This window comes from Hetaerina americana, unplaced genomic scaffold, assembly GCF_022747635.1.
Source record: "Hetaerina americana unplaced genomic scaffold, ioHetAmer1.1.p SCAF_1, whole genome shotgun sequence".
Lineage (NCBI taxonomy): Eukaryota > Metazoa > Arthropoda > Insecta > Odonata > Calopterygidae > Hetaerina > Hetaerina americana.
In genome coordinates, this window is record NW_027286069.1 from 27220645 (window position 1) to 27244805 (window position 24161).

Genomic DNA, 24161 nt, shown 5'->3' on the forward strand with positions numbered 1-24161 from the left:
AAAGATATGAAGTGAACCATTCCTATTTGAATTTAATGTTGGGAAACTTAAAGAACCAAAGTAAAATCACATGACTCAAGTTTCAAAGCATTAGCATCATGAACATCCGGCGAGGCAAAGGATAGAGCAAATCTGGCATGCTCAACCAGGAAGGGAAGAAATAATCTTGTCAATAAATAGCAGAGGTGATGTTTCCTTTGCCTCAACTCATGATAATGTATTGAATCTCAGGTCATGTGACTTTTTAACTGTGGTTTTTAAAAAAAATCCCAATAATATATTGCAATCGAACACCACAAAGTTTTAAATGAATCAGCATTATCTGTATATTCCTTGTTGTTTTTGGTTTCTTTATGCATTTTCAAGAGTGAGGTTGACCATATAATTGTTTTAGACATAAAATTAAAGTTCATTAAATCTTTTGCACCAATCATGTCCCAACTCTTAGGTAACACATTACCTAATAACACATGTATTGATCTGATCAAGAGTAGTCTTATAATGTACCTATTTAGTTTTTCTCTCGTACTATTTACTGAAATTCATTGAGAACACTCTTGCTACAGTGGAATGGAAATTAGTTTTCCAGTTCACAATGGTAACAAATAATACCAGTGACCATGTTGCACCAGGCATCTACGAGGTCTGTTCAAAAAGTATCGCGAATTTTGAATTTTCGCGGGTTACGTATATTTGATTTCCGATTTTTGTGGTGTTACGTTGACACTTGTGTCTCTCCCTCATGCCGAAAAGTTCTGCCATTTTGAACGTTCAGTTAATTTTTGACAGCTGTTTTTCTGGGACGTGTTTCGGCTTGTCATCGATTTTTGCTTGTTCCAAAATATGGATCACTTAATCTGTATCGAATTTTGTGTGAAAAACGAAAGTATGTGCGCGGATGCTTTCCGAAAACTGACAGCGGTATATGGAGAAGCTACCTTGGACTGAAGCAACGCTTATCGGTGGTACAAACTGTTCCCAGAGGGCCGAGAAGATGTGGACGACGAAGAGTGTGCCGAATGCCCGAGCATGTCAACAACTGACGGAAGCATTGATGAAGTGAAGAAAAAAGTATTGGCCAATCGTCAAATCGCCGTTAGAGAAGTTGCTGAGGACCTAAACATGTCGATTAGCACGTGCCATTCGAATTTTACCAATGATTTGGGCATGACACCACGAAATTCGTACCAATATCGCTCAATTTCGTCCAAAAACAGCAACGCATTAATATTGCTAATAACTCTGTCCGCGATGACTCAAATTTGTTCCAGAGGGTCATACCTGGTGACGAATCATGGGTTTATGAAAATGACATGGAAATTAAAGCTCAATCATCCCTATGGAAGCTGCAACACGAGTCACGACCAAAAAAAGTGCGCCAAGTTTGGTCGAATGTGAAAGGTTTGTTTACATTTGTCTTTAATTGCAGGGGCATGGTGCATCAAGAGTTCTTGCCTCAGGGTAAAACGGTAAATAAGTACTATGACCTGCAAGTTATGCGCAATTTGCGCGAAACAATCCGCCACAAACTCCCGGATTTGTGGAAGAACAAAAATTGGCATCCTCTTAAACTCAGAAATGTTGGGGGCTTTAAAGGAAGAAGATGCTGTGAACAACAAAATTTCAGAGTTTAAGAGGACGCTTCAATAGCTTAACTGGCTAAAGCACTCGACCGGACATTGAGGGATCCGGACTCGAAACCCAGTCAAGGCGAATGATTTTTACACTCTGAAATTGTTGCATTGAAATGCATAGTAGCATATGACTCCATTAAAAGTTACTGTTGCGGCATCTCCTGCAGTTTCTTTGAAAAGAGTTAAGTTTGGTTGGAACAGTTAGATGATGGTCTACAGAGTGGTCGGCCAAAATGGACCAAATGCATTTAAGTACAGGGAGATATTGAAAAATAAAAAAAGATCCACTGAGGTAAGTCATTTACTTCTATTCTATTCTAAGAAATTTCCAAATCATCCTCGTACAGGTATGGATTAATTGAAGCATAGTCTTAAATTCATAGAACACTTCAGTATATACTGAGTATCCAGGGATAGATTGTAATCAGAATATTCCAGAAAATTTCAGGTGCACAATTACTCTGCTAATGAATTCTAACTGCACCCAGAGTTCTAAAAATTACTTTTAAAATAAAATTAATGATAATTTACTATATATTAATGCATCAGTACTTTTTACTTACTGTTAGCAAATAAGCATTACTTTTTTATAATGTGCAATGAAAGAAAATTTTCCGACGCAAATTTTTAGATTAAATGTAATCAAGTTAAAGTGTTTGTAATCAGATTACCAATTAATTTTTAATGAAATTACAAAATAAGCTGTTATTAATCATTAGAACTGTTAACAAAGTAAAAAAATATTTTGAATGATAAAACAGGTAATTGAATTCTTCTAAAACATAATATCCAAATGTTTGAGGCTATAATTGTATACAGCAATATATATATATATATATATATATATATATATATATATATATAGTAAGGCTTATTACTTCTATATCTTCAGAGGAAGACGGATTGTTTCCGTCGAAATATCAAGAAATAACGTGCGAGTGTTCTTCTTTTTTCGTGTTTCTATATTGTGTGTTACTGTGTATTGTATATATATATACATATATATACATATATATATACACACATATATATATATACTTACATATATATATATATATACACACATATATATATATATACATATATATACATACACACATATATATATATATATATATACATACATATATATATATATATATATATATATATATATATATATAACTTTCCTCTTTTTGAACCAATGAGTTCACATGAACGAAAAATGTTGATTCCAGAAACTTTAGTCTATTTTCATGTTTTAGGCAGATGATTTGGCTTAAATTGAGTTAATGAGGAAGTTAAATATGATAGCTGCTACCCAGCCCAGATATTAAGCTAGGCCACAATTAATACAGAATTCACGAATGGCTATGACACATGGGAGAGCCAGTCTTAAAAGTAGAACCAGACCACATCTTAACATGCTCTAAAATAATTATAACCGATTGCCCATCAAAAAATTTAAAATTATCTGATTACGTAATAATGAATACAAAAAAATGGCCCAAGCAGTTTGTGTATACTGTGACTATGAAATTTCCAGGCATAATAATTTTTTATAATCAGATTACAGCCCGGACTGTGGCTTATACACATTTCCAATAGCATTCATCTGTGATTCACATGATAAATATGTAAACAAGTTACTTCCTTAATCATTCAACAGTGATTTCTATACACCTTGAGCAGCTATATTACTCATCTGGATATTATTGCCAAGGGCTCATCTATGGAGTTAAAACATATATGGGATCAAGCAGGAGCAAACTAAGTAATTAACTAAGATATGAGACTGAGATTAACTGATATTCACAAATAGTGGGCTGCAATAGTCCAGGGGTATAGTGTTGGCCTGTTGACTGGAGGGCCCGGGTTCGATTTCCAGGTAGCCTCTCTGGGCACCCTCAGATCCACCCAAGCTAAGTGATGTTTTGGGTACCAGATCTTCCTAGGAAACAATAACTGGCAAAGGGAAAGGAACTGGTCACCCTACCCTGACGTGTGAATTTCACACACTGTCGGGCTTAGCACTGGGTGAACTCTCTCATCACCTACCAAACCAACTTTCTGGTTCATTACAGTTTTTATTCACAAATGACGACAAACTTTGGTGCAATTATAACATTAAAAATTCAATGCACAGTGGGCCTACTTCTTCATTAAGACCCAATATAACTCTGCCCATAATACAAGTCCATGGGTGTTCTGAAAAGTTTCTGACTCAGAAAATTTCAGAAAAAATGTCATATCTTTGTTAGGTCGGAAACAACATTTCTCAGTGGCATTGCTAATTACCAACCAACCCATGAAAGGTTATCTTTTGTATGAAGTTATCAAACTAAACTAAATAATTTTAATTTTTCTGAACTGGCAAACAATTCCACAGCCTCCTAAAGCTAATCATATTGAGCATACAAATACAAGATAAACCCCTCATTCCAATTTAGAGGATTACAACATTGCAGAAAAAGTCAACCTTCATGAGCTCCGCTCATGTGTGGACGAGGTGCTACAGAGAGCCCCTGCCTAAATTATTTTGGAAAGCCATGTGGAAAATTTATTTCCTCTTTAAATTTCACCCTCTCCCCATGGAGTATGGATGGTTTACCGTTTCTATTGACTCTTAGAGCTTTAATAGCCGGAGACATGATAACTCTTCCTTGTAAGGTTACTAATACCAGATCGATTGAAGGGTTCAGAAAATATGGTCTATACAGCATCTGCTCCTCAACATGGCCGCAATAGCGTCTGACACCAGGGGGCAGCCATGCTAATGTATTGCCAATTCTAACATTTTTACCAATGATAAAATGGGCCTAAAAAAAAGACTTTGTAATTAAGGGAACCAGCCCCAGTGGGCTGGTTACCAGAAGTGGAGAAGAAAAGGCTTCCACAGCCATTATCACATACCTTACCTTTACAAATACATGGAAAATACAAACCCTTACCTTGCTGTCTTGATAATTACAATAAGCAGAAGATAGCACACATTAGGACATACCCTTAGAATCTTGGGGACAGGAATTTGAAAACTATCAAGCAAAATATGCTGGGAGGAAATAAAAGCATGTTAGGACTTTGAGAAGTGGGATGAAAAAATACCATGGACTAGTTGAATGATAGACCTCAAATAACATACAATACAATGGAAGAGACCAGTGTGGATTAGCAGAAGCAATTAGTACTAAGAACAACTGGGAAGAAGGAAAGGAAATACAGGATGAGTGAGTGTATTATAATTTTTTAGATAAAAGCTTGATTTTTATTCAGATGCACATCCAACAAGTAGTCATGAGCAGGAATAAGTAGAATGTCTATAGAATGAACTAGATAACCTAATCAAATAGAAACATTCCTGGATGAACACACTTAATAGGGATACAGGATTAGAATACAGTGATCGGCAAAGGAAGGGATAGGAATGTAGTAAGAGAGTCCTTTGGTAAGAAGAAATTACCACAAAGAGAACAAAGTTTTGCAGAACAAATCGTTGGATAATACTAACACTTGGCTGAAATGCCATCACCAGGTATATATGGAAAATGCCGAATTATGATTAATGAAAATACTGGATTGTGGTTAGGCAAAAATTTAGGAAAACATCATCAAATCAGTTTTCCCGAATTGGATGCCGAACCAGATCATAATTTAGCGATCAAGCAATGTTATGTCAAGTTCAAGATGATAATAAAGGGGAGGGAGTAACAGAACTTGAAGGAAAAAATATAACTGGAGTGAAAAGGAAGTAATAATACAAATAAGCAGATAAAATTGAGGACAATGGTAAGAGATGGGTACAGTGGACAGAAGATATAAAATTCTTAAAAATGGATAATAAAAGCTGCAAAGGTAACAAGGTATTGTCATTGGGAGTAAATCATTGGTCACAAGAGAAATGTTAAGGAGGTAGTGAGAGGCTAGACAAAGAAGAACATGAAATCAGGGAGGAGCGTAGAGAATGAAATAATAAATGGTAAGAAACTAACGCAGCACAGAAAACATGGTGGAAAGAGCAGTGAGAGTATGAGAAGTTAAAGCGTGAGCAATGGTTGCACTGTAGAGATAAACCATCAGGGTAAGAATAATCCAAATGAACTGCAAGGTATATTACAGAGAAAATATTACTTGAGCCATGATAGGTACAGGGATTGAGTCAATGAAATGACAGAAAACAAATTACTGCCTAAGAGAGGATCAGTGTTGCTTTAGAAAGGGGAGGGTTACACATTTTATATAATCAAAGCAGTGATGAGATCATTGGTAGAAAGAAAATAAAATACAACCTCTATGCTTTCGGTTGTTTCATAGTTATTGAGGCATTTGAGAGAAAAATGAAGACAGAGTTGATGCATGTTTCCAAAGATAATAACATACCAAAGGGATGCTTCATTGAAAAACTGCATTTGACTCCCCAAATGTCCTGCAAAGGTGCTGCTAGAGGAGAAATAGATTCATAATGGTTTACTGATTAATTAAATAAAAATTGGCATTATTACACAAAATAATAAATATTTTGTGAAAAATTGCAAATTTTTAATAAATCATGATATTCCACCATATTATGCCTGAAATGCCTCTTTTATTTATGAAATGGGTGATTGTAAGCACAAGTTACTCCATAACATCTTTGTGTATTCTGATGTAGTTTTTACAGGACTTAGGATCTTTAAGGCAGTAATCCACCATGAATCAATGAAAAATAGTCTAAGCAATTTCAAGTAAACCAATCAGAAGATTTCCATAGCTTAGATCTTGGTGTATTTCAACTATGTATACATTTTCCTGAGTATCTCTTTCTTTGAATTTCTACGAAGAGACCATTTTCTGTTCCATAGCCTCATTTTCTTCACTCTTCGTTCCTTCCGCTTTGTCTCCCTTGCTGTCACAACAGTAGCTAAATGCTTTCTTTGTACTACAGCTTCCATCCTGGCTTCACTAATATTTGTTGTGGTTTCTTATATTTACAAATAGTCCACCACTTGATCTTAAAAATTCATGTTTTTCTCATATGCCATGCAAGTCAGCTGACAACCCAAGTCCTCTATGAAGAACCATTTAGGCATGCCTAGATTCTTAAGTGTCTTTACTCATTAGGTACCTCCCCTAGCCCTGTGTGAACCAGCAACCAACAGCAAAACAAGATTAGCAACCAGCAGGGAGTAGCAAGCAAGACTAGGTAATGAAATCAATTGAAGAAAATTGCACTGGGCAAACTGGGCTTAAGACTGGCCAATTATCACCCATGCACTTCAACAGCAGTAAACAACAACAGAGGCATGGGAATAATGAAAAGAAGGAAAGGAATTTGGTGAGGATCAAATTAAATTAGATGTGGATAAAGAGAAGACTGGATAAAATAAAATTAACAGAAAGGGAAATAAATGAAGAACTGCTAAGCATGGTAAAAAATGATGGCAGGTAATTGGAATTAATTCAAAGTAGGCAGGAAAAGTTAATGGATGAGATAGTAAGAGGTACACCAATATCAATGCTCAAGATGGGAATGTAGGGCGAGACTGAGGGAATAAAACAATTAGCTTTTCAGATGGAATGAATGGAGGTATAAATTAAGCAAAGTTAAAAAAGGTCTGATTTCAATACAAGGAACAGAGTTCTTCAAAGTGTACAACAGTTGACTTTCTATGAGAACTATGATACTGCAATACTTAGAATGGGTCCACCAAGCTCTTAAAGCTGATCAATAACCAACGCCCATGAATAAATAATACTTTTACCATTTCTGGCAACTAATTAAGTACTTGTGAAGTGTTAAAATCAATACACAAACAAAAAAAGGTTGAGGGACTATTTTTCATCAACGAGGCAAGTGAATAATCATTATAGGATATAATTCTCCCAAATAAATAGAAATTAACTAATTATGTAACTACATGTATAACGAAAGTACCCTACAAGTACTTGACATTTTTTGGCAGGACTTTTTATTAGAAGTATTATTGGACTAAATCAATATCAATGACAAGTTGAATACTTGGATTTTGGCAAATAAAAATATTACAGTAAATAATTAAAAGTATAAATTCTAACCATGAAAAACTATAAAAACATCCTCGCACATTGAAGAATGGTGTGTAACATGCAAACTAAGATGATTGCTCAATTGTTCGAACCTATTTTCATATTTTACGAGAAAATAATGAATCTTCATACCTACCCACCTGGAGGAAAAAAATGATTAAAGACACAGATGAGTTGGATAATCAATCCTCATGTATTTGTAACAAATGCAAAAAGATAATTTAAACATCGGCACACTTTGATTCATATGCTTGTGACCTTGACAGCAATCTCCAACCACCATATAAATGAAATTCACCATTCACATACTTTATATAAAATGGTTTCTCTCTTCATTTCTCCCAATATTTTTAGGAGCTTAACTTGACTCAATTTATTATTGCATCAAGGGACAAAAACTACAGAACAGCATTTTTGAGCTTACAAATACCAGATAAGGTGTTCATGGCAATTCACTCGAGAACTTGATTTCATGTTGAGTGGGATGTAATGGAATAGGCTAAACGTTTAGGATAGGGAACATATTACATGCAAAGTATCCCTTCCTTGTATCTCACATATCCATTGATAGGGAAAACATTCCCAAACCACTCACTAAAAAGAAATACATTAGTGCGTATCTCTCAATAGCCAACCATCTAGCAGGTTGCCAAATATCAGATGAGGACACTTGATGTTGACATTTCCACCACTCAAGAAATGCCAAATACAGCAGGAACATAATCACCTATCGATCATATCCTCAATGTGATTAGCTGAAAACACTTCCATATTGTCTATGATACACATATCTTCGGGCACTTTATAAAAGCCCCACCATAGTCTCCAATCAACTGAATCAATAAAATCATACATTTTGCTTTGCTGTAAGTATAACAGTCCTTACAATATACACAAATTATTCATGCCCAACTTGTATTTTGAATGCATTCAAACACCAGAGTGTCATGTACCTATATACTTGTCTGTTCATGGACACATTTAAAGGGATTAAAAGAAGTCCGCTGCACCACTGTCTTGATATTTCTGGGAGCTAAATGGACAGGGATTAAAATAATTGAACAAACTACAGCAAGGGAGGGATCACAATACAGGCTGCATGGTGTCATGCCTTTTTGTAGCAGCTCTCTCCATTAAAAAATCACCTAAGTGAGGTTAGGGTATTCTTCCAGCACCTATATCCCTAACACACTGGTTATTACAAAAAAAAGCCAGGGAAGGTCAACACGTGAAGTTTCGGTTGTAATTCAGCTCTCCTGCCTTTCTCTGACCCTTCACAGTGGGAAGGGAATAAGAGTACACCGATGAAAGGGGTAAGGGCCGCGAACCATGCTGCCACAAAACAGAAACTCCTTCTCAACTCCCTTTCACAAAGATTTCTTGTTTCCTTAATCATGGAAAGTTCTTCACTTTCCCTTACGGCAAATTAAAAATTGTCTTTTGCTATTCTGTGGGTACCCAATACATCATTTTACAGAAGCAATTCTTGCTCAGGGAGACCTTGCACTAACAAACAACAAAAGACGGGTTGAATACATCCATTTCTTATTAAACCCTATGCATCTGAAAGATTGCTGCAAATGGGATGAGGAGGAATGTGGCCAGCCAATAAAATAAAATTCCATTTTCCACTCCTCACTCTGCAGTCCCTCCGGAAGAGGGTCGCTGCTCCTCATGATTTTGACCTCCTTCAGCTTGTGGATCAGATGTTGCAGAGGAGGTGGTAGGAGTAGATGGGGTAGGGACAGTTGAAGACTGGCCCGTGGTTGGTGTGGACCCAGGTGGGGAAGGAACAGTGGGGGTTGTTCCTGAGTCTCCACTCCTTGCACTCTGAGATTTACTGCTCTCCACTCCAATTTTTCCATCATCATTTCCATCCTCTCCTTTGGCATCTTGGCCTAAAAGCATTGGGATAAATATATGCCAATATATATGTGTATTTGCTCACCTAAAAAAATCAACCCACTAGGGTTAAGTTTTCGTTATCCAAAAACTTATTAAGTAACTTACAGAATAAATAAAAAGCTTACATTAAGTTTAAAATTACATTTAACATGTTATGCCATAAATTAAAACAAACAAAATTAATTCAAGATGATAGAATATTTTAAAAATAAAATTAATATTTTTAATTTAACCGAAGATTGTTAGTACAAATACATTCTTGAACCAAATCATTCAAAATGCTAATAGGCCATCAATGAAATCTTGAAAAGCAAAGCACAGAAGCCGGTCAAGCAAAAATACCAAGTTTTATTTTAACCATTGTTTCATAGCGATGTGCACAGTACGTATTAGTATGCACTTCACACACAAAAATCGTTTATGTATATTCTTTATTTGTAAGACCCCTTTTTGCCCTTCATCAACTCTTACTTACATACTTCCCCACGAGTAAAGTACCATTAGAAAGCACCTTTCACAGGCTTTGAGGAAAACCTTTCTTTGTTTCATACAAACAGGTTTATTTTATACTCTTGGATTTAAAATCAAAAATTTGGAACGATGACGTAGGTTTTATATAAAAAATTATCCAAGTTTTGTTTAGTTTTTAGATACATATACATTTTTTTAGTCTATACATTTCACTCATTTGAAGAAAAATTGATATTTTTCGGCTGAATGAATCTTACTTGCTTGAGTGCAAACTTCGTTTCCAAGGGACACTTGCTACACTTCCCAATATTCTACTTGCTATTATAACTAGTAAATTATTGATTACATCCCAGAGGGTGCAAAAGAATTTTTGTGATTGTGACGACGGAAATTATCTTGACTATGAGTGATTACTCTGCATGACAAAAACACTATTTTTCTTTATCAATTTAAGCGTTATGCACGAGACATAATCGTAAATTGTGGATTATTATAAGCAGCACACACTATTTCAATGAAGCTCACAATTAACATCAAATCATCAAATTCCACATGATAACAAATTCATAGGTCAGCTAATATACCTCTGTGGTGCCATTAATGTTGAACCAGAGAAGGGAGTTCCTGAAAAATGATTGGACTAAATATACTAATGTAGATTTAATTTTAAAGGGAAGAGTCATCTACTAAATAATAATCTACACAAAAAATATACAGTAAATTATAGATAATAATTACATTTGTTATAGTTATTACAACCATCATGACTTCTATTCTAAGATACAATATAGCAGTGGGCCTTGAAAGAGCATTTCCTGTTCATTCCTCACAAAAATACATGGGATACATCCTTCACCCATAACAAAATGTTTAATCTCCAATTTTTCAACTACAACACTAAATATACTATTTGGTAACAACATGGAGGCAATACAAATAGTAATAAATAAAAACGCTTCAAAAGCATAGTGAGATTTTGTGAATGAAATTTTAAAAAGGGATGGTGCAAGAGCATGTTGAAATGAAAAAAAATCATTTTAGCAGTGCATAATAATTCAACATTTAAGTTGAAATTTCCTCAAACAAATTGACATCAAATGAACATATTTTAAAAGCAATCAAAGATGAATATGCTAAAATGTGGACTTTAGGCCACTTTGAAGACACTCCCATATAGATTCTTCCAGAAAAAACTGTGAAGAAAACACGAATTTACAAAATGTTTGAACAATATATAACCATACATGTTACATCATGAAAGTAATGTGCATAATTTTATTTTGACGCGACTATCCATGTCAGTGCGGTAAAACCAGTCGGGAAATGTGGTGGGGGGTCTGCGCTTCCAATACAGCCAGTTTGCTCCAAGCAGCCTGAGCAGAAAGACATGCCTCCATGTGAAGTGTGTTCTTTGACTTTGTAACATGGTGCGATGGAGCGTTTGCTTGAACAGCGATACGCCATCAAGTTTTGTGTGCAATTGAAATATTCAAAATGCTTCATGAAATGCAGTCATCCTTCAGGGATGACTGCATTTCAAGGTCACAGCCTGGGAGGTGGCAAAAGGCATTCAAGGAGGGCCGGGAGGAGGTCGCCGACAAACCCCGTTCTGGACACCCAAAATGGCCAGAACCAATGAAAATGTGAAATCAGGTGCACAAAGTTTTGTGTTCCAACCATTGATTCAGCACCCAGCAAATTGCTGATGCCCTACACATGACTACATTTACGGTGCATGGGATATGGACCAAGGATCTAGAAATTCACAAGGTCTGCACGAAGCTTGTGCCGAAAGTGCTCCCACATGTCCTTCATCATTACCAACTTCCTGGCCCGGAGCACCACTCCGGCAGTCCCCCAGCCCCCATTTAGTCCTGACTTGGACCCAAGCAACTTTTTTTGTTTCCCCGACTGAAGAGAGCTGAAAGGAAAGCATTGGGAGATCGTGGAAAACATCCAAAAGCATGTTACAACGTTCCCGAGAGACATTCCCGTTGAGGAGTTTCAGGGTGCCTTCAAGGCATGGCAGACACATTTCCGCAAGTGTATTGATGCAAGGGGAATGCATTTTTAAGAGTATTAAGCATTCGTACAAGTACTATCAATAAATCTATTTTTCCCAGAGAAATAAATAAAATTATGCACATTACTTTCATAGTTAACCATGTACTGTTCAAATGTTGCATTATACTATTTCAAGTAAAAAATATAAATCACGAAAAAGCAGTTCTTGAAATACATAAAACAATATATAAAAACTTCTCTCAATGATCAAAATTAAATACCATAAAATTATAATACATAGTTTCAAATAGTAAGTTCATGAAATAATTGATTAGGTTGATCAGGATTATGTGGTCACTTGTATACATTTAATTTTTACAGCAAATAGATCTAATTGTCCAGTCTGGATGAAAACAGAAACTTAATTGCCAGGTTTTAGGGTGGAATGAGTAGCAAACAACAGAAATTGCCTTGTTTGACACCTACTTACACCTCGCAGCTCTGCATTTCTTTTTTTAATTTTGAGGATATTACCCACATTTATATCATATTGCTGATGCAAAGTTGGTGGGCAACTTTAAAGATTTTTTGAATCACCCGGGCTAGCTTGATCAATGGGGATCAATTCATCATGGTAATTATTATTGGAAAGGAGTAAAATAGCAATAGTTTCACCCAAAATCTAAATTACAGCAATTTGACAGCATATGCATTTTGAACAAGAGTGATAATATAATTTTCACTGACTGATCTATGCTACATATGCCTTCTCAATTACATTACTTACCAAAATAATGTTTCCCAATGTTGGTAGTTCTCTGTGGCTGTGGCTGCATGCGATGCCTTCCACTATTCCCACCAACTGGAGGCACAGGAACAGGTCTTTGAATGGGTGCAGGGTACCGAGAAGGTGCAGAATTCATTGAGTTGGAACCTGCACCACTCCCTCTCAATAAGCCACTCATTCCACCACTCATTTGGTTTCTAACTGAATTGCTTTGCTGCTGCTGAAGAACCTACACACAAAATGTATAAGTAATGTTTTCATGCCATCATCCAAATTATGAATAATACATGTGAAAATTACAATATTTACAATATTTATAAGGATTTGAAATCTATTAATAAGAACTACAAAAAAAGAATGAATTTCATGCCATTTTCTTGTGATAATATCACGCAACATTTTGATGATTTGGAGTAATATATTAATGCCAAAGTATGCATAGAATGGTCTCTTAAGGTTTCATACAAACAAATACATTCAGTTACTGATAGGCTAAAAAACTTGCCATCATTACATTTTTCACTAATGATGAATTTCCAATACTCAATCTATACACAGTATGTACTTATGCATTAACCTTCCAACATCCACAGTTGGTATATTACATTACTTCACCCAGAAATGTCAAAATATTTGGTCGTAACAAATGAATTAAGAAAAAAATATGACTTACTTGATCAGAATTCAGCATAAGAAGCCTTGTCAAAGAGAGAAATTAAATGGTGACAACCTACAGTGATCCATAACCCAAAGTTTGATAGATACGAGGAAACATCACACCCTTCGAGTGTGAAATTGACACATCAGGATAGGCGACCAGTTCCTTTCCTTGTTTTGCGAGCAGTTTCCAAGAAGACATAATGCCCAAAAAATCAACATGCACATTAAAAAAATTGGTAAAACTGCATTACTGTCACTTTTTTTAATAATGGGTATTTAGTCCATGACATGACTGTATGTACAGTTTCTCACATTATAATGAGGTCCCTACTGGATATTAAAATGTGCGATTTGAGAGCATTTCAGATCACCACTTTCAATAGTTTCTGTTGATATATATAATAATAATATAGTATCAATTAGCAAAGGTATCCATAAATGCACATTTCATTGCCACTTGGGAATTCTTGGACTGATGACAGCACATCGTTAACAAAATACAGCATATGAATTTACAAATTGAGGGGACACAAGACTCATCATATACTCAATGACTAATACTCATGACCAAATTAGATTAAAATTCAAAACAATGAATTTACAAAAATGGATAACAATATAACTTGCCCGTTATTCCACAATTCGAGCAACATCAATGTATACAGACTCCTTATTTCTGTGATTCAATTTGAACTATACCTAAACATTGCAAATTCCCTGAACACTGAATATGAACAATTGAACAAGTTTTCAATCATAAAGAATACCTATTCATCAGACAAGTAATGAAAGATTGTTTAGTGTCAGTCGAAATAAAATTGGAAAGAGAAAATGATGGTACTACTAACCAAAGCAGCTACAGGTGTATAAGATGAAAATTTAGGATGAGTTGTTGGCTGGGTTGGACTTGGCTGCTGCTGTTGATTCCCTTGCCCTCCAACAGGAACACCCTGAAGTTTGGTGTTTCGTGACTTAGGGGATGGAATCTGGGGTGCTAACAAAGAAAAAATACCAACCAAAGTTAGACACAATGACCAATCATTAGTCATAGACAATGCAAACAAACAATTCCAATAATAGAATCACTTCAGCACATTGATTACATAAAGACAAGAAAAGACAGCCTTCAACAATGATTTGGGATAATGAGAATGATACAAACTGGTATGTTTGAATTTTAAGTTCCTGAAAAAGTGTGATTTGATAACCCTCTTGGTAAGTCAGTCTATTTTTTCTGTTGCTTTTATCATAACTACCACATAGCCATTCTGTATATTGTGCCTGATTCTCTACAAGCAGAAAAAGATAAGTCATTATTCATGCCATATGATGGGATTTGAACTCACAGAAATTGGATTCACAGATTAACACACCACCTGTTTGAGCATTAGGGTAGTATCATAGGAAAATTATGAAAAATGCAATGACAATAAAAATCATTTGAGATACAAAGGACAAAAACTAATGGTTAAATGCATTATGATAATGGCGTTCATGGCAGCATTTAGATTAAGCATACACAAAATAATATGAATGAAAGTGAAAAATGAAATACTGTTTAATATTGGAGTTATTCTTCAGCAAACTATTCATTACTCTGTTGATTGATGTATATCAAGACCAATTTCCCCACTTGGAGTCTGTAGATACTAATGCAATGGTTAAGGAGAGACATCATAAGGAAGCAAGCTATTCCTGAAAGTATATGATGATTTTCAATTACGAATAAAATTCATAATTGAAATAAATTATGATAAGATTGTGTCAATCATGACAAAAAGCAGGACTACAGATTTAAACCAATGCTTATTTTTATGATGCCTAATTTTTAAACCTTACTAACACTTGAATGAAATTCAGTGATTTATAAAATCATTAAATGTTTTCATAGTTTAATTAATATATTGCAGCAAACGCTTGTTGAAATCTATCACAGTATGCCTTTTTAAATGATTAAACATTGAAATTACCAAATTTGGAATGATTCCATCATTTTATCACAACATAAATGATATGAATGATCATTTATATTTTAAATTATACCTCCTTTAAACTTTGATGTTAAGTTATAATACTGCCAAGTTTTTCATACTTTCAATTCATAACAGGATATACAAGCCAAAAAAACCTAGAAAATTGTGCAAAGACAACAACATATCCACATGAACAGCAACTTTTGAGCAAATTTTTTTCAAACCAGTTAATAAAATTATTTGCAGAAGAAAGCATGATAAGGAATAACTGTGGCAATAAATGAGTCATAAATATGTGAAAAACTGTCACTGCCAATTACACATCGAAATGCAATATGTCATACTAAATAAGTCTAAAGAATGAACTTTGAATTGATTCAGAACATTAAGCCAATAAGAAGCAATTTGGCATGCAAACGCATTTACCTCACTGAAAAGTTTAACGATGTATCCCTCTATGCTAGCAAAAATGCATTAATTATTGGAAATCATTGCAAGTCCAACAAGAGATACTACAGCTTTCTTTCCATACAAATCGATGCATTATATCATAGCGGTGGTCAAGTTATTTACAAGTTATGCACAGCAATAAGTGTTTGATTTAACTAGTGATTGAATAAAAGGGTGTCCAACAAAAAATGCCAAATTAGAAGTATCTAAAACTTTATTCAAAATCAACATACAAAAACAAAGTCCTATTGGTTCATACCCAAACATTTACGGTATAATCACTCAAATGATCAAAGTCTCAAGCACTTCTTGATGTCCTTCTTGGATACATCCACAGCAATTCCACAGGAAAGAAAAAAATGTGCTTTTACAACGACACCAACACCTCATCCTTTAAAGATTCAGTTATTGTTACTTAATTTACAGTTCATAATCACCCAGAATTAGTAAAGGGGTTCAATTTCTTTTCGGAAATGATCATTATACATTGCACTGACAACATTGTGATGTTAACGAGGTTTTAATGACATCAAATGCATAATAGCAAGCACTTTCTCACTATCAAAGTACGGATGACTGACTAAAATTGATGGGAATAAACTGTACCACTGGGAAATCAGGAAAATACAACATTTTATAACTTGTATGAGGAACACCTAATTGGTTTCAAATTTTTGCTATAACACACTATACAATGACAACCATTCATTTCAAATAAAAAAATTGCTTCGTATAAGGCTCTATAGAGGAAGAGCTTTACAACCATGAGTTATAAAATTTTTGATCCAAAGAAGGCTGTTGCATTTAAAATTAAATAAAGTTATGTATAAAACAATCAAACATGGCAATGAGAGTAAGCAAAACTATTCTTAATACACCTGAAAAATTGGAAAGAGAACACTCAGGTGGTCACCATTTCTATGCAGAAGGCACTATGGTCTGGTTGACACACGCATATTACTGGAGGCAGCTAAAAAGGACAAAAGAAAAATCTTCTTCAGATGCAAGAACAAAGGCTTTCATTAAAAAAAAAGTCTGCTCCATGCTGACTACTAAAGATGTGAGTTAGAGACATCGCTGATATTTGAAATGTTAAAACTGGCAGCAAACCATGACATGAAATGAATTCAGCATTTGCAAGGCATTTCCTCTGGACACCACCAAAGCTTCATTGAATGGCAAATAATGGCACTAAATACAGAGCAATGATATTTCTTATGTGTCATTCCAGGCAAGGAAATTTTTCAATTAAATTGATCAACTTTCTAATGTTCATGCTAATTAAAACAACATGAGAGACAATCTAATGTCTAAAAACTCATCCTTGAGCAGCATGTGATGTTTCATGTTGGCAGTAAAATTTCCTCATTAAGGAATTAATATTTTTTTAATATATTTGAACAGGGAAACGATTCTACCAGTCATCTGAGAATATCATCACAGCTCTTCAACCATTAGAAATGCAATTAGGAATCAGAGTTGATGGTTTAATCATCTTGAGTTTTTCAGAATATTCAGTTCCATCATTTTTATTACAAAAACCTGTACATTCAATTGACCATCATTGAAGAACAATTCCAATCAACAATCAGTTTTGGTTTCCAATATTAGGGAAAGAAAAGCCAGAATAATAATGCTTTCTTGGCAAAGGACAGAGAAACAACAATTTCTTCCTCATTTTCACAAACATCATGGGATAAATACCAAGACAATAGATAAAATATCATATACAGCAGTCACAAGCGCTATTAACAATAAAGGCATAAAAATCCATACATTATATTGGGAAGAAGACACTTGACACAATCCCTAACTCTTCAGGAAATAGTATTACATCTACATTAACGGCCTCATCATTTAAAGGCTTAATCACACAAATTTCATACAATTAACAAATTATCATTTTTTTAAAAAAAGGTCATCCACAGTATCACAACACAAACCATCCTACACTGAAAGGAGTCATTCACAAGAAATGAGTATAAATTATTGGGAAAACTTAATTTTCTGAAATTACACCAACATATAAACTAAACAGTAATCATAAAAAAAAACTCAACAAGCTAATGGACTACCCACCAAACTTCATGCTCATGTCACTACAGAATTCAATTAAAAGCAAAAAAGAAATATTATGATAACTATTTAATTTAAAATAAATATACTGCTAATACTATTGATTTTAAGTACCTAAGATGAGAACTATTGTTTCAAATAATCTCATTCCTAATCAGAAATTCCGACTTGAATAGCCATACCATTACATAATCCCAATAGCAGTCTTCAATGAAAATATTCATAAATATTTATAAAATGCTTAGCAATATACAATACGGTGATATTTAAAATGTGGAGAAAAGCACCAGGTCTCATAAAAGCATATAATAATAGATATGACAGTCCCCACCATATAGGACTCATGAGCAGGAACAAATGGTTTAAAATAAAATAATATAGAGCTTTTTCAAAACTAAAAAAGATTTCTAACACTGGCTTGAGATCAGACCTACACTTGAATGCCTTCTAAACCAATGCATAAAATGTTAACACATTGACTAAGACACAAATGCCTAATTAAATAATAAATATTCATTTGGACTTAAAATTGGCACTGCAATTCAACACTATGAACATTACACAACTTTAAAGAGGCAAAATGGAAGTATCTTCCCATCATTTTAACATACTTCTCAACAAACTTCAAAAGGATTTTATTATCTACCAAAATATCAAACGCTCTAAATTTTCTCCTATCTAGTATTATGAAGTGCAGGCGCAAACTCAACATTAAAACTAGATATCTATAAGTGTACAAGCCAAGAGAAAGGCTTACATTACAAATGCTATCAACTATTACATGTTAATGCTAGCACTTTGTTGAAAATCACATTTTAATATCCTCCGCTCATAAGGCCAAATGAAGCTCATTACAAATTACAACAGGCTCATCACCAAAATATTCACTGCACCATTCCAACAATCAGATAAGGAAATGTTAAAGCCAGAAATACCTCATCATTCAACTAATGTTTTTTTAAAAAAGATTCTGTGACTCTTGGCAGAGTGACTTGAAACGATGGTTTAATATCTCCTCTATTAGCTTTATGTAAAACTGTACAAAATGTAACAAACTCTGGAAGTTGATATGTATCCAAGTTATTACAAAATGCATCTCTCATATCCAAAGGCACCCACAGATCATTCCGTGACTTCATTTTCTTAGAAGCGATTTAATTTTACATTATAACAACTTGTATAATTACTTTTCAAAATATCAAATCTTACTCTTACATATTGATGTAATATTTTCCTCACATACACTGTGGTTAGCAGAGTAGTCATTTCAATTTTGAAATGAAAGATCACATTTTCACATTTAAGAGCACACATCTTTAGACACTAACCATAATAACATTTCAAATCATCTGAGAAGTAATTTTAAAAACGCATTTCAAGTCTGTAAATAGCACAAAAGATTGGAGCATTGTCTGAAGCTTACTATTACTATTTCAGCACCCAAAAAATGTGGAGGCAAGAGAGAGGAAAAAATAATACTGTAAAGCTTTACTTAGGAATGTTCATTAAAATAAATTCTTTTACCATCAACTGCAGGCAATTTGTTTGCACATTCCAAACCATAAGCATATGGAATGGCCTCAAAAGTGTCTCTACTAAGCATTGAGGCTCATCACTGAAAACATCAAATTGGCCATAAACAATAGCACGTAAGAGCAGAATATTTCTGCTTAGATTTTAAAAGGGCAGGCATAGGACAACACTCAGCATCATACCGAGATGTCCAAGAGCTAGAATAATGACATGACCATAACTTTTCCAATCCTGGTGTGGCAAGAACCAGAAGTCAGAGGGAAATGTGTTATGCAGTATTCACTGGGGGTGTCGCCTGCGAGGAGGACCAGGGTTATTTCGCCGAGAAGGAAGAGCATTTCTCTCACCAGAGGAGAATGCAGATGTTAGGACATCTGGTGGGGGTGGCTGCTGTTGGCTGCCAGGATTGGCTGAGGGAGACTTTAGCTGACTCCTTCCACCAACCCCCTGTTGGAGATGTTCTGATGGGCCACCTATTCCACTGCCTCCCCCTGCTCCACCACTCTTAAGATAAGTGCTTCGATATTGTTGGGCAGCAGCCATCTGTGGAAGTTGAAAATCATACATGAATACAAATTTAAACACACAAAAAATTAGAATAAAAGTAGATGTTGAATAAATAAAGTCCACCTTATTTCATATCTGATCCAAAATAACCACAGTATCATCAGTGGTTAAGCCTAGGTCTTTTCCACTTTCCCAACCTATTCTTTACCCTGCACAGCCTGATGACTCTGGGTGATTAAATTTTATTAAAAGGGGGCTTTATGCTCATTTTGGTGCTAATATTCATAATGTATAATCATCTTTACCTTACTACTTACGGCAAGACTGCCGCATTTGGCTCTATCAATAGCAAGAACAACACACCAAACAATCAGTATTCTAATGATATGTACAGGAATCATTTAAGATGATGTCATTGCCATCCAAGTGGCAATAGCATAAACAATCAACACATATAAGTCACAAGTAAATGTACAGCATGGCAATAACACATTTATGTTACAAGATTTAACAAATTACATTAAGGTATAATATGCAGAAAAATTGCAATGGCAGCAATCAAATTCTGTACGACAAAAACTTTTTAAGCAAAAAAAATTCATAACATATGAATTTACTTGTAAAGTAAGCTACAAGTTTGGCCTTGTCATAAAGTGAATTCATTGTTAATCGAGCCTATCGTAGAGAGAATAATGAGTCACTAAACTTACAGAATTTTTTCACAGGACCTTGCTCCATTTTAACACCAAAACCATTTTTAGGGTGTTTTATATAGTTGGTAACGTTTGAAAAAATCTGTTTATTTGAAGATTTTCTCAAAATTTTTTGGTACTAATTATCTGGAGTCAAACAATACTTCTATCGAACATTAGTTAAGCTAATAATACTTGTGTAATAAGGTTCTGATTGAACCAATGCAGCGAAAAACAATTAAATTTGCTGGGTTTTACAGGATTTTCTAAATTAAAAAAAACATTTTTGTACAAATTTTGGTGACATGTTAATAATTAATTACTGGTAGAAGGTGCCAGAAATGGCAATGAATAAATGTAATCTCATTGTGATATCAGGTTTGTATCATAATACCTTGATAGAAGTGTACATGAATAGGTGAAATATATCAAGTAAGTAAACCATCTTGACCAGAACTTTTCTTGAAATCACAAGTTATTGAAAATGGAGTTGAGTAATTTTACTGTATATTTCATAATGACTGGTGGGGAACTCTACGCAAAATGTGTCAAATGCTAATTTTCTGGAGCACCTATGAAGTCCCCCAAGTTTTCCAGGAAAGAAAAATGTCCAGATTTTTAGGTTGGCTCGTGCCCTGTTATTGTTCCTGAAATTTTATAAATGCTGAATTATACAATAATTTCAACTGTCTCAAAATGGATTACCAACTAAATATTTAACAATCTCACTTCACTTAAAATTCAACCAAAAATATTAAATTTTTTAGTATTCTCTAATGGAATCAGAAATGTCTGCATATTAAATTATTATTTATTTTTCAAATTCTAACCTTCAACAAATACACTTCCTTGTTACATAATGCTTCCTGCACCTCGTAATTACCTAATTCGCTAGAAAAATGCTTTATCAATTTTAAGTCATTAGTAACCAATGGAGTTTTAATATTTTGTTGAAAGTACATCCTAAAAAAATTCCCAAATAAATCATAAATCTATACAATGTAGCCTGTTTAGTTTCACCTCAGGTGTGGTGCTGCTGAAAAATGTATACACATCGAGCTAATATCAGGGATGTAGCCCCTCTGCTAATACATGCATTGTATTTCTCCAGATAAACCCGGAATCGTCAGAAATTCAACCTTAAGAAGTATCAGAGTGTTGTAAAGGCATAGAAATTACTTCATTTAATAAAAATTCAATAAAATCAATATTATAACAGAAACTAAGCATCGCATGAAAAGTTAAAATGATAATACACGTAACCTCAGGGGTTCTTAAGACAGAAGATTGTCATTAGGAATTGCATTTAAACTTGAAGTATGATTCAGGACACAGAAACAAGGCAGCTGAAAGGGATTTTGGCCCAGTAATGATGAATTTTTGTGATTTTATGATGAATAAGCAATAATATACATACAGCAGCTATTTTTATAATGTACCATTCAATTTTCTTCATGTCAAGTGTTAACATAAAATATCACAATCTGTTCTGTCTGACCAAGGTATTTTCGATACATTCTAACATGAAAAAGCAAAGTGAGTCTTATGCACCTGAAAATACGGTGTATTTATGGATGGGATACACACAATCATATCAAACAGAGGATGAGAATTTTTATACAAAAAAGATGCCATAATGTTTATATAATATAAAAAGGAAAAATCTCCACACAGAAAAAAGATTCAAAAAACATTGTCATTTGTAATCTAATCACTAGTATTATAATGGAAGTATACTGTGCAGGGTAGAACACACAATCCCTTCCACCAGGTTGTTGCAGTCCATGGTGAGGGAAAAGATATACACCGATCAAATAATATTTTCTAATGGTATCCTGTGCCTTCACAGTGGCATGTTAAACTGTTATTACAAAATACCAATTCATACAATTAATTGAAAGGAAATTAGGATGCCTTTATTTGTACTTATGCTGTGAAATATAAGTGTTTCTAATAGGGACAGGAATGCCACTTACAATTAAATATTAGCATAGGCTCACACTGCAGCATTAGAACAATCTACTGAAAACTTAAGGTGCACTAGTAATGTTTATATGGACTAAGAGTTTGAAACTGTTTTCAAAGTCTGGACACTATAAACCAAATTGGATTTTAATTCTGAATAACTGATCGCTTAAATGTTAAATTATTTGATTCCAAGTGAATTAGCATAATTCACATAATTTTCAAATCTTATTGTGCCAAGTTTCAAGAAGTTTTAAAAAAGAAGGATGAAATAATTAAAAATTATGATTCATAAGATCAGATATATTATTACTTCCATTTAATCACATTCTTTCTTGGAAAATAACAGACCAAATGTGACAACGCAAAATTAAAGGAAGGACTATTCCTGGGGTAACTACTTAACTAGTTTTAAAATGGCAGAATATTATAATGGATATTTGACACCTAAATAAGTGGGGATTTTCCCCACTAGTAAGGAGTTGAAAATTTTATTTTTGAACCTAGAGAAAACCATTTCTGGGACATCAGGGGTATGTGCAGTACATTATTTCATGAGATTGTGTTTTATGATTTATCTCACCAAGAAAATTATGGAAATATTGTATATATAGGCTAATATATGTCAATAACTGTTTTACCACGTAAATTCTATCATCAGTGATTAGCTTCCACTGGTGATATTACTTCACCTACCCTCACACAACATATTTTAGCTCTGAAATGTGATATTATTCACTTCAACAGCCATGATAGGTCATCACAGCAGTATTGTATTGGCCAAAGAGAATTTATTGTGGGTTCTTTGATTGATGCCTATCCCAGATGAGTATCAGAGTTGCAAATCACTAAGCTATCCTCAAGTAAGGATGTTAAGAAAAGTTTTGTCAAAACTTTGATATGGAACCTAGTATTGTGCAGCAATATGGTACTGAAGATGGATGATAGACATAAGATTGATGGCTTTTCTGGTGTAGAGAAGGTGAAATGGACCTGAAGGAAAACAAATGAGGAAGTGCTAGGTATGGTAGACAAGGAGAGGGGATAGTAAGGAGAAATCATGAGGAGGCAAGAAAAATAGATAAAAAGCAGGTTAATCAGCAGTGGTAGACTGTTATAGAGGTAAGAAGGTTAGGCAAACAAGAAAGGGTAGAAATAAGATACGGATGTTGGATGGGATGAAGGGAGAGAGGAAGTATTCAGAGATGAAGATGTGCATGTTGTAGAATAGGGTGTTAGGTTGTATTTTGTTAGGAAAGACAAAATATTTATTTGGTGGTTAAGTTCATCCAAAAGCTACCTTAAGCAGTAGATTACCTAACAATAATAATTCTTCCAACATATGTAGAACCCTGTATTTAATACATATCATTTTCAATTTTCCCACTATTAGGATAACTATATGCTAGAGTAAAAAATTTCCCATTTCAAAAGTTACTCATATACATCAGTCTTTTAAAAATAAACCAATTTGGCCTTGTTT

The 24161-nt window shown here is 34.3% G+C and overlaps 1 protein-coding gene across 6 annotated transcripts in view; it reads right to left on the bottom strand.

Moving 5' to 3' along the window:
* Nucleotides 1-7825: 7825 nt before the first annotated feature.
* LOC139690065 (uncharacterized) overlaps nt 7826-24161 on the bottom strand; it is a 138944-nt gene continuing 122608 nt past the window's right edge. For 5 of the 6 annotated variants that reach the window (XM_071587300.1, XM_071587289.1, XM_071587280.1 and 2 more), the window contains exons 32-35: nt 19862-20057; nt 14331-14476; nt 12823-13051; nt 7826-9553 (exon numbers count right to left, since the gene is read on the bottom strand). In XM_071587300.1, the coding sequence (XP_071443401.1) occupies nt 9291-9553; nt 12823-13051; nt 14331-14476; nt 19862-20057 (834 nt within the window). In that variant the 3' untranslated portion in view covers nt 7826-9290. Of the gene's footprint in view, nt 9554-12822; nt 13052-14330; nt 14477-16101; nt 16876-19861; nt 20058-24161 lie in introns of those variants that run through there. The other variant, XM_071587308.1, reaches the window with a different exon arrangement.